The sequence below is a fragment of the Pteropus alecto genome, unplaced genomic scaffold (assembly GCF_000325575.1).
Source record: "Pteropus alecto unplaced genomic scaffold, ASM32557v1 scaffold8, whole genome shotgun sequence".
NCBI lineage: Eukaryota > Metazoa > Chordata > Mammalia > Chiroptera > Pteropodidae > Pteropus > Pteropus alecto.
In genome coordinates, this window is record NW_006494609.1 from 6160113 (window position 1) to 6176835 (window position 16723).

The 16723-nt window shown below is 39.1% G+C and overlaps 1 protein-coding gene across 3 annotated transcripts in view; it reads left to right on the forward strand.

Annotated features, from left to right (window-relative positions):
• The window catches only part of NRXN3 (neurexin 3), a 1437186-nt gene that overhangs the window by 688052 nt on the left and 732411 nt on the right, over positions 1-16723 (forward strand). For all 3 annotated transcript variants that reach the window (XR_003044103.1, XM_025042053.1, XM_006925492.1), the window contains 3 exons: positions 128-509; positions 1288-1478; positions 2276-2449. Coding sequence is in view for 2 of the 3 variants with exons in the window: in XM_025042053.1 (XP_024897821.1) it covers positions 128-509; positions 1288-1478; positions 2276-2449 (747 nt within the window). In the remaining variant the exon portion in view is untranslated. The remainder of the gene's footprint in view (positions 1-127; positions 510-1287; positions 1479-2275; positions 2450-16723) is intronic.

Consider the following 16723-nt stretch of genomic DNA (forward strand, 5'->3'; position numbering starts at 1 on the left):
TTCTGGACTTGGCTAAAGGAAACTGAATATTTTGTATGGATAAAAATTAGACCTAAAAGATACAGTAAGGGGGCTGTGACGAAACATGATAACTTCTCCTGTTCGTCTCTCATGTACATTTTCCCAGGTACGATGGTGGGAGACCATACCCGCTTGGAATTCCACAATATCGAAACCGGCATCATGACCGAGAAACGTTACATCTCCGTTGTCCCCTCCAGTTTCATCGGCCACTTGCAGAGCCTCATGTTTAATGGCCTGCTTTATATTGACTTGTGCAAAAATGGTGACATTGATTACTGTGAACTAAAGGCTCGTTTTGGACTGAGGAACATCATCGCCGACCCCGTCACCTTCAAGACCAAGAGCAGCTACCTGAGCCTGGCTACCCTCCAGGCCTACACCTCCATGCACCTCTTCTTCCAGTTCAAGACCACCTCAGCTGATGGCTTCATTCTCTTCAATAGTGGTGATGGCAATGACTTCATTGCCGTGGAGCTAGTCAAGGGGTAAGTGGAGGGATCATATGGTTTACACTAGATAGCTTAGCTCAAGCCGTGTGTGAAACATGGACATGAAAAGTGTCAGTTCTACTCCTCACCCTCTATTTCTGATACAGGCTCTCATTCTTGTTGATTAAAAATATATCTGTGTAATGATTAGGGCTGGAAAGGAGAGATATATACAAATTTATTTAAAGATCTTCCACTAACTCAATACTATCAGGCTTTTTACTATGAAATGTAGTCCTTTAACTCTATGGGGAAAAAAAACTTACGGGTATATTGCATCTGTCTCTGGGGCAATACTATCTGTAACCACTATATTTATAAGAAGAAATGAAATAAAGATATTTTCAGAACTACATCAAATTTTAAAAAGCTATCTTCAAGACATTTTACTACCATGTTTTGGAAAACAGTCAAAACAAAACAAAAGCAAAAGCCAGAACAAAACCCTAAAAACAGATCCATGACTGACTGTGAGTTTATATGTCACCCCCTAATGTTTTGGAGTGTACCACCTGCATTACTCCCGGACTTTTACTAGGAACGGTCCTCAATCAGCAAGGATGTGATTAAAGAAGTAGACCCTATGAGCATGGAATTAAAGTGAAGTCTGATAGAATAGGATATGATTCTTGTATCCTACATCCAGCTTTAATTGTTCCTGTATGATAGCAGTTTAGCATGGGGGGTTCAAAGCCCCCACTGCCAGTTTTACACACATCACCATGAAACCACTTCAGGGAATCTCTAGTCATCGGTCGGTCATTTTCTCTTACAGGTACATACACTATGTGTTTGACCTCGGAAATGGTCCCAATGTGATCAAAGGAAACAGTGACCGCCCCCTTAATGACAACCAGTGGCACAATGTCGTCATCACCCGGGACAACAGTAACACTCACAGCCTGAAAGTGGACACGAAGGTGGTCACTCAGGTTATCAATGGTGCCAAAAATCTGGATTTGAAAGGTAAACCTTGTAAAAGAACTTTATCCTTCTTAGAACGTTTCTTACAATCCAAAGGCTGTTTTCAGAGGCAAACTACAGGTTAGGAATACTGTAGTTTGCATTTTTAATGCATCATGCATGTCCTATTTTAACAACGTTGATTATACCATAATGTAATTTATTCAGTTTTTACTTAGACCACTCCTCAAGGAATGGTTCATTTTCTCAGGGACTGAATGATAGGGTAATAAATGTCAAAATGATTAGGGGCCCTAATACAGAAGAAGGAAAATAGGTTTTGGGATCTCAGCTGAATCGTTTACTGTCTGGGTGACTTTGGTAAAATTTCTTAGCCAGGTTCAGCTTCTGTATACGTTTTTACAACATTAGGAAAACAATTGTTACTACCTTTATGGATTGTTAGGAAGTTTGTTGGAATAATATCTGTAAAACCCTCAGCATATTATTGGTAACAAGCACATAAAAACAATAAATGGTTGCTTTGTTGAAAATGCTGTTAATCTTTATTATAAAGTGGTAACAGTACCTACTTTATAATATGAGGGTATGAGGATTAAAATGTGTGAGATGTGAGATGACTTTTATAAAATGAATGATACATGAGAAATGTTAGTTTCTTCTTTGTAAAATGTAGAAATTCTGGTAATTATTTCGTTTATACTGTTTTTTTTTTCCCAGAGCTCTATTACCATTATTCAATAAATGGCCTAAGGTGTGTTGGCTTTAGTTGACATGGTTTCCTTTCCTTTACTCATTCACTTTACTCATTCACTTTTACTGCCTTCTTTCCTTTTCAGGTGACCTCTACATGGCAGGCCTGGCCCAAGGCATGTACAGCAACCTCCCAAAGCTTGTGGCCTCCCGGGATGGCTTTCAGGGCTGTCTGGCATCAGTGGACTTGAATGGTCGCCTGCCTGACCTCATCAATGATGCTCTCCATCGGAGTGGACAGATTGAGCGTGGCTGTGAAGGTACAACCTTTTTTCTTGTTAAGCTACAGCCTTGTTGCAAGCCCCAAGCCTCTTTGCTGCCTCTGCCAGTGCTTCCTTCCTTGGTTTACCAGTTCTCTCTCATTCCCATTTGCCATTCAACATCGCATCATCATCAATGTCCTTCTGTCACTGCTGAGTATGTTAAGACATGCGCCACAGGCTCCAGGAGTGTATGTTGGCAGATGTCTTCCCAGGGTCACATCCTTGCTGATTGAGGACCGTTCCTGGCGTTGACATCAGGCTTCTCCTGAATTGTACCTTTGCTTCTAAGCATGGCTAAAAGGGCATCAGGTACTTTTATTTATATTTTAACACATGAGGAGGTATAAAGCAGAGACTTTTATATGGCTATCACCATAAATAAAAATGTTTCTTCTATTGCTAAAAGTAACCACATTATTTAATGTAAACCCAACAGGAGGTAGGAAAATGATGTCAGAATGCCATGATGAGGGAAGGGAACTAACATTTATTGAGTACTTACTAGATGTCAGGCTTTGTTAGGCAGAGCCTTAGTGTGGTATGGTGGAACCGCATAGGCTATGATGTTAAAAAGACCTAGATTTGGGCCCAGGTAGTAGCTCTCGTTGGCTGTGTGACATTTGGCAAGTTATATAACCTCTCTGATCGAAACTTTCCTAACTTGTAAAATGGGGCAATAAAAATTACCTTGGAAGATAATGTACATAAATCAGAGATATACATAAAATGTCTGGTGAATACATAGTAAGTACTCAGTAAATAGTAAGATTATAAATATTGCAAATATTATTTTGTGTGAGACATCTAACAACATTGCATGCTCACCAGTGCAGCACAACAAACCATGCTCAGCCTGTTCCTGTAAATGATCCACTGTCTTTTGAGATATTAACTTAATTTTACAGGTCTTCACTCTTGAGTCCCACAGTTCTTTACTATGTGTAAAAATCATTTAGTTTTAACCAGCAGAGGGCAGCAGTGAACATTTTCAGCCTTTCCTAGAGGCTTTGGGTAGGCTGCAAAGATGACTCAACTTAAATTGAAAGGCAAAGAGGATGTCTGACCTGTCACCAAGATCTGTGTGTTCTTTTGTCTGGTTGAGCCTCATGGTCCTTTGTGCAATGTATTGTTTCCTTGTATCCCTTGTTAATTTACTACATCAAACCTGTTCATTCATCTCCTGTGTTCAACTTCATTTATCGCTCTGTTCTTAACCAGCTTTCATTTGAGTTGGCTTGCCACCTTAAAGCACATTTTGATAAAAGCTTCCCATCAGCTTCCCAGGCTGATGTGTCGTATGGAAGTTGTTTCTCTTTGCCTAAGAGCCAGTTTCCCATGTGGCATTAATAATAAGACTTATTGTTCCTATAACCCACTCCGATTTTCCTTTATCCAGGAATATTTCTTAAAATCTATGGGCCAGATATAGTATGTGTATGTGAGAGGCAGAAGGTTGGGAATTGCCAAACACTTAAAGTAACCACTTTGCTTTCTTCCCTGGAAATACACAGTTTTATTCAACTCAAGAATTTTTTGCCTTATTGACCTTTTGTTAGTTCTTTCAGGTGTTAAAAGATAATCTTGAGATTGACGCAACATTTGGGAATTAAATTGGGTACCTGAGGTTAGATCATGGAATGACAATAATTCCAATTATACTGGAATAATTAATCATATCAAATGTAATCATAATATAAAAGCACAGATTAAAAAGCATAAGGCTTTCTTTAAATGTTAAATATTTTTATCATGCCACTAGTTCTTCAGACTTAAAAGTTATCGGGAATCATCCATTTCACTCTATAGCCATGTGCCTGATAGAAATATAATGAGCCACATTTGTAATTTGACATTTTCTTATAGCTACATTTTAAAAGAGAGCAATAAATAACTTAATTAATTAAAAAAATAAGTTAGAAAGCATCAGATAAAATTAATTTTAATTTTACATTTTATTTAACTTAACCCAACATATCCAAAATATTATCATTTCAGCGTGTAATCAATATAAAATTAAGATGTTTTACTTTATTTTCATACTAAGCCTTCAAAATCGAGTGTGTCTTTTATATTTGTAGGACACTTCAGTTCAGACCATATCTCTTTAAAGTGCTCAGTTGTCATGTTTCTGTGGCCACTATATTGGAAGAATAGTTTTATAGAATATAAAACTCAGACTGTAAGGACATAATGCGGTAATATTCAATTAAAAGGAAGTCTAAATTAACTTTTATAGAAGTGGATTAAAATATATAGTATAGAGCGGGGAATGGACCCCAGTTAAGAAAGCTTCAAGAGAAGCAATAAGAGCATCAACGAAAAGAAATTACCCATCAGGTTGGAGAAAATGTTCCTGTCCCTCCCCACAGCTCTACGTTTACTTCAGTGTGACTCATCACATGCATTATGGTCAGTTCCGACCTTCTGCTGAGTATGGGTGATTGTTCCAAGCTGAATACTGTGACTTGATGGCTCTACATCTGAATCTATGGCAAATCCCATGGGCCTAATAACACTGCACTCTATTGCCATGGAGATAATTGTGATGGTTCCCCATGGAGCATTATGACCGCCCCGCTGGGTGGGATGAAGCGGAGGATGAGTGCTGAAGGAAGAAGGCCCTTGTTTGTTGTACACAGATGACTTGGATAATTAGCCTAAGTGGCCAGGAAAAATGGCCAAAAAGTGGGTTAAGGCATAAATTGCCATCACTGGAAATTTGCACCATTGTGGATAAGCCCTTCTGAGAGATCCCAGGAGCTCTTTAGGATGCCAGGGAAGATGATGGGGAAGGGAATCAAGGGCACAGAACCTGGGAGGGACTGCAAAAAAGTGTCATTCTCATTCCGAATCTCTTTATAGGTTGAGTATGAGACCCTTAAGCAAGCCTTTGAGTGTTAGGCAATATGAGGATCATAGGAAATATGCCATTTCTTGATATATGACATTATGTGTATAGAATAGGAAACAGGTAGGGGATGAGGAGTCATTACTAAGAGCTAAGACCAGAATCTCTTCGAGATGGTAAGATGGTAAATGTGCTTTATTCTCACATGTATGGGGGCCACAGACTGAGAGATAACATATGTTCTTGTCAAAGTCATTGATAATGGCATTTCAAGATGTTAATTAGTAAATGTATTATTTTCCCCAAAGAGTTCAGAATTATTAATCCACTCCTCATTGGCTCTCATTTGTTATAGGAAGAAAAAACATCTTGAACTAGGTTTTGATTTTATGTCTCTAATATATGCAGAATGTATAATTTAGATTAAGTGCAATTTCTGGACAACTCTTAGCCAACATATAACCATGACTTGCAGTCTCTCAATTTGGGCTAGGAATTTTATAATGTCTGATTCAATACTCAGCTGGTAAATATCTCTTTGTATCTGGAGGCCAGCTTTGCTATAGAGACCAAGGCATGTATCGGCTAGAAATGCAATTCCAAAATTGTAGCTGGTAAACTTCTGAGAGAAACACATATGCTCCATTTTGGGACTGGTATGAATAAATAAAAAAGACATTGGTTTGGTGCCTTTTTGACCACAGCCATTTGGATTTCGCTGTATTTTATAAATTAAACAAATGAATCTCTTTTGTGGTATCAAATCACCCTGATACAAATGCCCGTTTTTAGTGCTACATTCCTTGGCGACGTTTTCAGGAGGTTACAAGGACTGCTCCCAAGTGACTCTTCCATGCTTATCTCCTCCATGTTCAGAATTATTTCTGTGGGCTCCATTGGGTTGTGCACATGTGTCTTTTAGTCTGGCTACACACTACCCTTATTTCTTAATGTTTATCCTGACCGATGGAAAATTATTTTTCTGGACCATGTGCCTGGGGGTTGGCTGTGTGGATGTGGGAAGGCTCTTGTTACCACTGCTTGTGCTTTGTCAAGTCCAGTGTTTCCCTGCTCCTGCTCTGCTGTCGTGGCTCCAACAAGGCCTGCTCCACCCCGGTCTGTGCATCCCCCGTCTGTGCTGTCTCTGGAGAACCTGTAGCATCTCAATTGTCCGTCTGAGTGATGCTGGTTATGCCGACTGTACCTTCATTTCTGTAATGTTACCCTGGTTTACTCTACCTCTTACTAACCTCTGGTTATTGTTTTCACCTTTTCTGTTCTTTTGCTAACAAAGTTGCGTTGACCAAAGCTGACCTACAAGGTAGAGAAGGTTCTTGTTCCCATTATCACTTTGGACTGAAAGATGCCCTGTGTAACCCTTGGTATCTTTTCTTTAGAGGTCTTCAAGCTGTCACACCTCTTGGACAGCAGCAGCTGTGGGAGGGGGCTGAACTCTGTGTTCTTCAGAAACAGTGGCAGAAAACCCAGATCAACGCATGACAAATAACAAAGGCGAGACCTCTCGGGGATGAGAACATGATTCTGTTTTGGGGCGACCAAAGAGGTTTGACAGCCTCCTGTATTGTGACTACCCACAAAAACATTAACCCACTTCTGGAAATGGTTAATGCCTCTTCAAATAGTTGCCATGGAGGAGTTGGCTCTTTTTAATTTATTCACTATAGATAGAAGGCAGCACTTGTAAAATGAAAAAGGAAGAAAGGCCACTAGAGTTCTCAATTTATTATTTTCTAATCAGGGAGGTCATTCGTCAACAGGAATTTCGAGTGCTTGGGCCTTATGGAGGAGAATGCCATTTTCTCTTAACTCATTTTAAAGAAATATTTTTAGGCATTTGGGAGATATTAATATCATTAAAATGTTCCAGGGATTTATATTTCCTCTTGGGGATTTTGGTTGAGTAATTTTCTGTTTTGCAATCTAAAGAAAAACGTACTCTTGGGAAAGAAAGAGATCTGTCACTTTTATCCTGAATACTCTTTAAAATGCCTTTATGTTAGATCTCAGTGCATATCTTCTGCAGAAACTGTTTTTTATACCATTCAGAGAGGCACTTTTCAAAGTCAGTAATAGTCCACTGGTCCTGTTGTGTCACGCTACTCTCAGAATAGCAACTCAGGAAAAGGCATTTTAGGTATCCTTTGGCTGAGAGTTAAGCAGGGGATTGAGCCTCAGGTGGTCTCTGCAGAGTTTGCAATCAGCCAAAGTTGTTAGAAGTGGTTAAGACAAAGGTAGCTTAAAAAAAATTACTTTTCACCTGAGAGATCACTTAGATGCTATGACTTGTTGTATGTCATGCAGGTAGCCAGTATAAGTGTCTGTCACTTCGGTGGATAGCAACTAATAAGGCCTTTCTCTAGCCATTTTGTAATTCTTTTTTTCTCCATCTCCTTTTAGCAGATATACACATATCCAAATATATAATAAAACTAATGAAAAGAACAGGCATCGGATTAGTATTTTGAAGTCCAAAGTAGCTATAGAATAGCTTTCATTTTTAAAGTATGTGTGGCCCTTTCAGTAATACTGAGGGTGTTGATTTTTAAACATTCTGTTCAATTGTGAAAATGGGTCTTCTATGTGTCACCTGTAAACAGAGAGGAGAGAGATTGGGGCAGGAGTCAATCTACACTTGGAGACAATTAACAGATTTATTAGAGAAAACCGGACAACTGAATCTCTGTGTAGACATAGCCATTCTTCATGGTAAGAACTGTGGATTTTGAATCCCCAGGACCTAGCACAGGGACTCTATCTGTAGCAAAATGATCTTAAAGTTACCATTCAAAGGAAAAATGTCTATAGGAATCATAAACAGAAGTGGTTGATTTCTACGCCTATTGAAAATTGTTGATCAAAGTGCAGATATAGATTTGGGGCCTAATAGTTTGAGTTATCTTTACTTTCCTATTTTAGAAGCAGTCTAGTCATCAGAATGTCTTTTGTGTTATTACTTCATTGACCCACACTCTCTTCCAGTCTTAGAACGACTGGATAATCTCTTTGTGGCAGGAGCTGTTATTCTTTGTAATTATTTTGGGTCATCTCACTCTCCATATTATGGCATAAGAACTTTTGGTCTTTACTTTTCATTTTTCTGACATTGGAGTATGGGCCATTTACTCATGCTGGCTTCTTCAGCTGCAACCTGTGGGCACAGATAGCACTAATTACCATTAAGTGTGAAAGGAAGTATAAACATGTGACAAAGAAATGAGACAATCGGAAATGTAAAGGCAGATTCTATTCAGAAGAAAATAGAACACTGGGGTCTAGGAAGTGGCATAATGAGCCTGGACAAGTCAACAGCTTGCTTCCTCTTATCATTGTGTTGATGGCATAGTGTTTTTTTGTTTGTTTGTTTGTTTGTTTTTAAATTTTATTAATTTATTTAACTTCTCCAGTGATTGTGTTGTTCAATTTAACAGGAGCTCAGCTACTCCCAGGTATTAGATACTAAGGTTACAGATGAGATACAATCTCTGACTTCAACTAAATCAGTAGGAGATCGGCCAGTAATTGCAATGCAGAGTGCAAACTGCTCCACTGGCATGGACATGGAGCGTGCTGTGAGAGCTGCTGGGAATCCTGCTGGACTGTGGGCGGTGATGGTGGTCCCGGTGGGTAACCAGGGGAGATTTTCTCAGGCAGAGTTTGAGCTGAGTCTGAAAGGCAACATATTTTAAGTGGACGAGAGGTAGAACCACATTCAAGAATTTGACCAGTTTGGGGACCTATGAGAACCTCAATTTGGCTAAAATAAGGTGCACATTGGAATGTGATGGAAGCTGAAACTGGAGTGGCAGGATGGAAGCAGGTGATTGCAGACCTTTTATGGAAGCAGCTGGACTTTACCCTGAGGGTGCTGCAAGGAGGACAGAGTCTTGGGTCAGACTTTCATTTTATGAAGATCACGCTGACAGTGGGGTGGAGAATGCAGGAAAAGGACAGGAACAAGAAGCAGAGCGTAGGAGAGAAGTAACACATTTTAAGACAGAGGAGAGAGGCATGAACCCGAGGCCTGTTCCTTTAGCTGGCTAAGAAGGTAAACAAGTTTCCCTCCCAGATGAAACCTCTGAGGAGTGAGAGAGAAATGAGCTTTTTCTCCTGTTTGTTTTTTTCTCCCATCCCCACAATGTTACTCTTTTTCTTAGCAGATACATTTACACATTAGGGCAAAAGATTTCAAGAAAGAACTTCCCTGACCAGGTCAGATTTTACATCCTTCCAGGCTAGGAGAGGGAGTAGGAGCTTCATGGAGGCACTTGAGCAAGTGTCACATTGCTGAGAGGGGCAGATCCTTGAATCTTAGGATCCTTTGAATAGAATGACAATATCTGTGGACTCTTCAGAAGTAATTTTTTAATTCCTTTATATTTTCAAGAGAGGTATTCCTGGAGAGGAAAAGATTCCCCCAAATCTGGTCCGTATGAGAAAGGAGCTACCCAAGTATACAATAAATAAGATTTGATCTATTGGGAGCGAGGCAGATGAGTCATAAACGATGAGAAAAAAATAGAAAAGCTCTTTATTGGGTTAGGTCATTAATCAGAATATCCTCTCCACACTTTCCATTATAATTTCCCTTAGCAAGTTTTATTTCTGGACTTGAATGGCTTCTTCTCTAGAAATGTATGTTGTCCTCTGCCCAGATGGTAGACAGAGATTGATTAGATCTGGTTCCAAGTGCTGCTTATCTTGAGTAAGTCAATAAATGTGTTGGGTTTGGAAGCCTTGAAAACCTGAAGATTCTTTCAAGGCATTTTAGATAAGAGTTGATATCAGCCAAACGTGTCTAGTAGGTAAAGGGGATTTTAATTCTCCAACTTTCTTTACTGTGAGGAATATATTTCCCCACTTCATTTTCTCCAAAGCTAAAGGCTGAATCACATTCTCCATTGTATTTTATGTGGTAAAATGTAGCATTTGACCTAATAGAAATCAGTTCCTCAAAAATGGTTTGCACTATGGCAATTAATAAGAGAGACAGGAATTAAACAGAATTCCCACAATGGTTCCTGCCTATGGTCCCAACATTATATAACAGGTTTCTTACAGAGGACTTAGTTTCTTATAGTTATGACTTATGGGTCTTATTTCTGGACTACTGACTGACTACACACCCAACTAAAATGAGTAGAGAGAACTTGATTTTCCTTTCCAACAGAATTGATAATGCTCTTTATTGAGGGTCTACTTAGTGTAGGCACATGTCACAGACTTGGCACGTTGTATGTCCTTTATGGCCACAACCTCGTCTGGTAGATATTATCACTAGTTAGCTCACGGATGACATTGCAGGCACTGCACGTGTTATCTCATTTAATCCTCACAGCACATGAGGTAGTAACCGTTTCTATAATCGCCATTATATAGGTGAGGAAACGGGTTCAGAGAGTTTAGGTAGCTAGCCCAAGGTCACATTGCTAGTAAGCGATAAAGCTGGATTTTAAAGCCTGGGATCTTTTCCTTGTTGTGCTATATGGTGTGAGTCTGGATCTGCCTATTTGCAAAGCAGAAACAGTATATAGATGAACAAAGGGTATCGAGAGTGTCCTCCAACCTGACTTTACAGTAGATGGTTTTCATATCAATACTGTTTCATTAAGTTTGACCTGATATTTGCACAATTTGATTAAAGCGAAATATTTTAAATTACCTGTCTTTTGTTGAGCCAGGCTCTTGAAACCCCTTTTCTTTCTCTCTCTGTTAAAAGCACCCTCCACTACTCCAACAGTTTGCTACATCAGTGCCGAGAAAGGAAGGAAACACAAAAAATGAGGCTTCAGTTTACATTTTCTGAAGCAGTATTGATTTTGAGGGTCTGTTCATGATTTTAAAAAGAAAGAATGATCTAATCATTTGACCTGTGACTCAGGCATCTTCTGAAAATAGGGCGGATTGAACAAGATGGCTTTACGATGCCAGCCATTCTCTCAGCTATACGAATACTCCATCGAGCAGACACTGACTCCTATCTCTCCGTTGTCGTGGAAGTATCATGTAGGCAAATCGCTTAGCTCACGAAGTCTAATTATGCTTTGAAGTTTATTGGTCATTAAGGGCAGTGCTGGCACCAGCAGAGGAATTTTCAGAAATTTCGCAAGATGGTTGACATTGTGTAACATGTATTAGTTTGAATTTGACTATGGTAGGAGTATTTTACTCCATGGAAATCAGGTTACAGAAATGTTAGAGATTAGGTCCCCCCCCCCCGCCACCCCCGGAGTTCTGGTTGTTAAATGTTTCCTGGCACAGGACCAATCAGAGGCCATTGGAGGTAAAGTCCTCAAGTGAGCATCTTGGTTTCCCCCAGGTTCCATGCTTATCTTGACTTATTTTATACCTAATGTGCGATGAGAGGGCTGAAGTAATTGGGGTGTTATTGAAACTGCCTCACATGTTAGATTTTATTGTCAGTCTTTTTCACTCATCATCCTAACCAGGTAACTTTTCTGACCTCTCACTTGAAGAGAGAAAACCTTAAGCACCCGAGCATGCCTGATAAGAGCCTTTCGATGCTTTTCTGAGCATCAGCAAGGCGTAGATCCTTGCCTCCAGGACAGAGAAGTAAGATCTTGAGAACACAGCTGCTCTTAGGTCTTTCTGCCAATGAAATTTTATAATATTTAGGACCCCGTTCTCTGGCTTTGCTTAATCTTCTTTAAAACAAGAACTAGAGCATTTACTCCTCAGCTGGCTTTGTCTTTATGAAGAAGGATACTTTGACACGTTTAAGCATCATCGCTTTCTTATTTTAAAATTAAACAGATGTGAATTGGATTTTTGCCAGTTAAAAGTGATGCATCTTATGTTGTCTGTAAATTACTCGCTTCAGAAAAGCCAAGAGGCCCTAATACTAAAAATGTGGAAATACTTCTGAGAGCCACAGAAGTAGCTTTGCTAATGGGACCAAGACGTATGTGTAGCTGAGTATGTAAGCTATTCCTGATGTCTATTCCTAGGCTATTCCTAATGAATACGCTCCATGAAGCCTCAACACTTTAATTCTCATATTTTAGCATTAAAGACTATAAATTACTCAGGAAGCTGATAAGGTTCTCTCTCTCTCTTTCTTTCTCTCTCTCTTTCGCTCTCTCTCTCTCTCTCTAACACACACACACACACACACACACACACACACAAATACATATATCTATATTTGTTCATCTTTCATTGACTGTTCTTTCTTTTTCCTCCTTCCTATCCAAGTACTGCTCTCTCATTCTTAAGTACAGCCCTACCTGGTGCTTACAACTGGGCTACTGGCCTTGGGCCTTTAGTATAAATGGACACTGGGAATCAGAAGAGATGTATCACTTCCAGGGGCCCCCACTAACCAAATCCATCTCCCAAAAGCTGAAAGGTTTATAAACTTACCAGGAGTAGAAAAGTTGAAGGTAGAAGATAAGGTCTCTCTAGCTAATCCATGGCATCTCTCATAAGGCTCCTTCCTATGGCAGCTGTGCTTTGTACGGGGCAGCAAAGACTTCAGTTGCACCAAGTTCTGTGATGATAATGTTTCACATTTGGGTTTTACTCATAAATTCTAAACCCTTTAACAAACACCTCATGCTTTGAGATTAAAGATGATGAATATTGTTAAACCAGCCCCACCTCGTGCTTACGACTGGGCTACCAGCCTCGAGCCTTTAGTAGAAATGGTCGTGGGGAATCAGAAGAGCTGTCACTTCCAGGTGCCCCTGCTCACCACATCCAGCTCCCTAATATGGCCAAGACCAGCTGGTGCTGGTTTAGTAATATTTATGGATTTTAAATTGGGATGTTAGGCATAAATTTGGTTAAGTCCTACTTGGGCGATAAAAAGAAAATATACTCTGATCCAAGTCTCCTGTGCTTCAGGCAGCACTTCTATCTTAAGGACCTTCAAGTAGAAAGATACTCTGTAAACTTCTGATTTTCTAGACCATGAACAGGAGTTCACTGAATCAGTTTGCATGTACTGCAAAGGTGGATTTTAGCAGTAACAAGCATGAAATGACTGTCTGAGACAGTTCTTAGAGACAAAAACAATCCCTCAGTCAAGCAGAATTATGGGACATTTGTGGCAGCCATCAGAATTATCATCTAAAAAAAAAAAAGGAAGAAAAAAGACCCAATGTGATGCTTTCCAACAAACTAAAAACAGAACTGGGAGTTAGAAACTGAAGCACTAACATCATTGACAACTTATTTTGTCTTTTCATGCATACTTCTGTCGCCTTGTCAGTTTCCCTACTATACGAAGAAAAGTCACCATTTTTTTTTCTCAAAAGGATATAGATTGATCACATATCAAAATAAAAGTGGTGTATGCTATCCTTATACAGAGATTTGCTAAAGACTTGGTGCAGTTTTAACATATTAATAATGATAATAATAATAAAACTCTTTGTATATGTAAGCCCAAAGGTTTGTTACCTAAGAACGTCTAGAATTTTAAGTTGATTTGGAAGAATGTTTTAGTTAAAATTATTATTCTTAAGTCTTAGGAGTGTCTTATGTTTATAAACATATGCATACAGATTTTTGTTCATATAATCGGACGAAACTAGATCTTTCTGTTTATTTTAGTTATATTTTAAATTGAAATGACATTTGAAAGTTTTTCTTTTTTAAAAAAACACCATCTTACATTCAAATGTCATCTTTCTTTAGTTGTAGGATAGAAATACCTAATTTAAATTGCTCTTGTTCACCAGTGTCAACACACACACACACATACGCACGCACACCCTGGCTTACCCACATCTATAGAGTTTAGGTGGATCAGCCATGGAGTTAGCAAGCTTGATTTTGAAACTTCACTCTCCTACTTGCCTGTGGGACCTTGCAAATAATCACCTTACTTTTCTGTAACTCATTTTGCTTTTCTGAAATCCTTGCCTTTTTGACTTGATCAACAGTCAAAATTTATTTTAATTCTGTATATATTTCATTGGAAAATTATTTTTTTCTAATTCTTTAATAATATTAATTATAGTTGCTTAATCATGTGTTTATGAAGATTAATTAAATTAATATCTGAAATGAACTTAGTACAATGTCTGGCACATAAGTGCTATATAAGTGCTTTGTTTTGTTAGGGTTATATTCTCTTATTTGTACAAGATTATCTTGTATCAACAAATGTGCAGTTAGAATGAAACTTTTTCAGGGCATTTTGGTTTGTTTCTTTAATTTCTATCTTTTTTGAGGCACTGCTATCTATGAAAAATAGACACATTGACATAAAATAGTCTGTTCAGGACGGGATGTACTCAGATAGTTTGAAGTAAGAATAGGAACTTACATTATCATCTTGAAAGTGGTTTAGAGTTTAGCCCAATCTCTTTCATTCAACACAGTTTTTGATACTGTCTGTCGGCATTGGAGACACAAAAGAGTCCTTGTCTCAGCATCTGGTGAGGTTGTATGAGTTTAATAGTTAAAACAGGGGAGGAAATGTGGTCAATTAAATTATCCAAAAAAAACCCCCCCCACCCGCCCCCAAAAAAAAAAGGCTTTGTTCTAAATAGAAAATTGTTTATATGAGCTGATATTGGTAAATTCTATGGGTAAATCTTTAGAGAAATCATTGGCTTTAAGTCACAAAATGACTTTATTTCTTTATTTTTTTGGTTCTTTTGTTCTTTTTTATTCAATAATATTTTCTGAGACCTTTATACCAAATAGTTTATCAGAAATTAGAGACATAAAGGTGAGCAAAACAGACAAGACTTCTGCTCTCAAAGGGCTTATATTCCAGCAGGATGATACAGACAATAAAGAATTTAATAAATAACTTATAGGTCATGTAATTGTGAGTTAAACAGGGAGACATGGCGGAGAGTAGATAAAAGGCTGATGAGACTTCCTTAAATAGGATAGTGTGAAGAAAGCCCATTTTGAGCTGAAACTTAATAAGAATAAACCAGTTATTTGAAACTCTTCAGGAAGGACATTTCAGAAAGAGAGTCAAGCAAGAGGAACTGACCTTGACGGTGGGGATGGGCTTGAAGTGAGAGGGCAGTGGGAGCAGAACTCAGAACTACCCGTGGACCAGTCACAGCTGCTCTTGAGCCCCACTCCCAGTCCACATAGGTCTGCCGTTCTTAAAAGCGCCCAGGTGATGCAGGTGCTGCTGATTTGAGCTCCACACTGTGAGGAAAGGATGGCTGAGTAGATGGGGGCGAGTAGAGTAGATGGAGGCATGAGAAGGCAATGCCAGTCCCCCTGGTCCTCACTGAAAACATTCTTGTTTAGATGGTTACAGTGTAGTCAGCGTTCGGGGTTTACCTGATTCTGCATGGCACTCTCCCCTTAATGCATGCAAAACAAATTCTGTGGAATTGTGGAATAACCTACAATTCTCTCTGTATATGATTCCTGACCAATCTTTGACAAATGGCCCAGACTGCTCACTTCACAGAGCCCAGACATTCTCCCACACTCAGGTTTTGGAAGTATGAGACAGAGGCAAGTCAGGCGGCTGCAATCAAATCAGCTCAACAATTACTGAAACACTTTCTCTGCAACTGGCGGGCACAGTGCGCTTAGTGCAGCAAGGACACAAGCAAATCATATTACATGATTTCTAATAGCAAGCAGCATTCAATCTTTTGGGGATAAATAGCAAAAAAAAAAAAAAAACTGCTCAAGGGAAAAAAAAAACATGAAATGTGAAATAATGAAATAATTAGAGAGTTATATAAGCAGAGGACACTGCAATGTGTAATAAAGTGTTAAACTGAATATTATATACAAAAGTTAATGATGCAGATAAATAAGTACAGTGACCACTAAGAAGGGGGAGAATTGTTTGAAGTTATTAGGGAATGTTTCATACGGAGGACGCATTTCAGTTGGTTCTTGGAAAATGGTTAAAATTTGGTCAGTCAGAGGGGAGAGAGAAGGTATGGAAAGAGCTCTGTCTTCAGATTCAATCAACACACAAAGAATTATTGTATTTCCCAAAGTTTTTGCTGTTTTGCTGCCTTTCAAGGGAAAGCCTTCCATGTGTTTCTGATTCTGAGTTCAATTGAATTACTAGCCCATTGTCTGGTGAGAGCTGTTTGGTGAGGGAGCCCCGTGGGCTTCTCAGAAGCTTTTATCCTTTGAAAGAATCTATTCTGATTTGCCATTGTTAATGAAACTTGTATTACACAATGCTCAAATTTAAGACCTATTGAGAAGGTGGCCATGTACCTCCTTTCATCTCCACATGGGGGAACCACATGACATGTAGGGGCTGCAGAAACCCAGCAGCAGTGCAGCTCCCCCAGCATTAGCAATTGTCTTGAATTTTCTTATGTCGTATCCTAATAGCTTTGAACTAGGCGTGATGAACTGTACTGCTTTCACCCTTCATGAGTAAATACGAAATGTCTTGCCACCCAGAAGATGAACCCTTTGTAGTCATG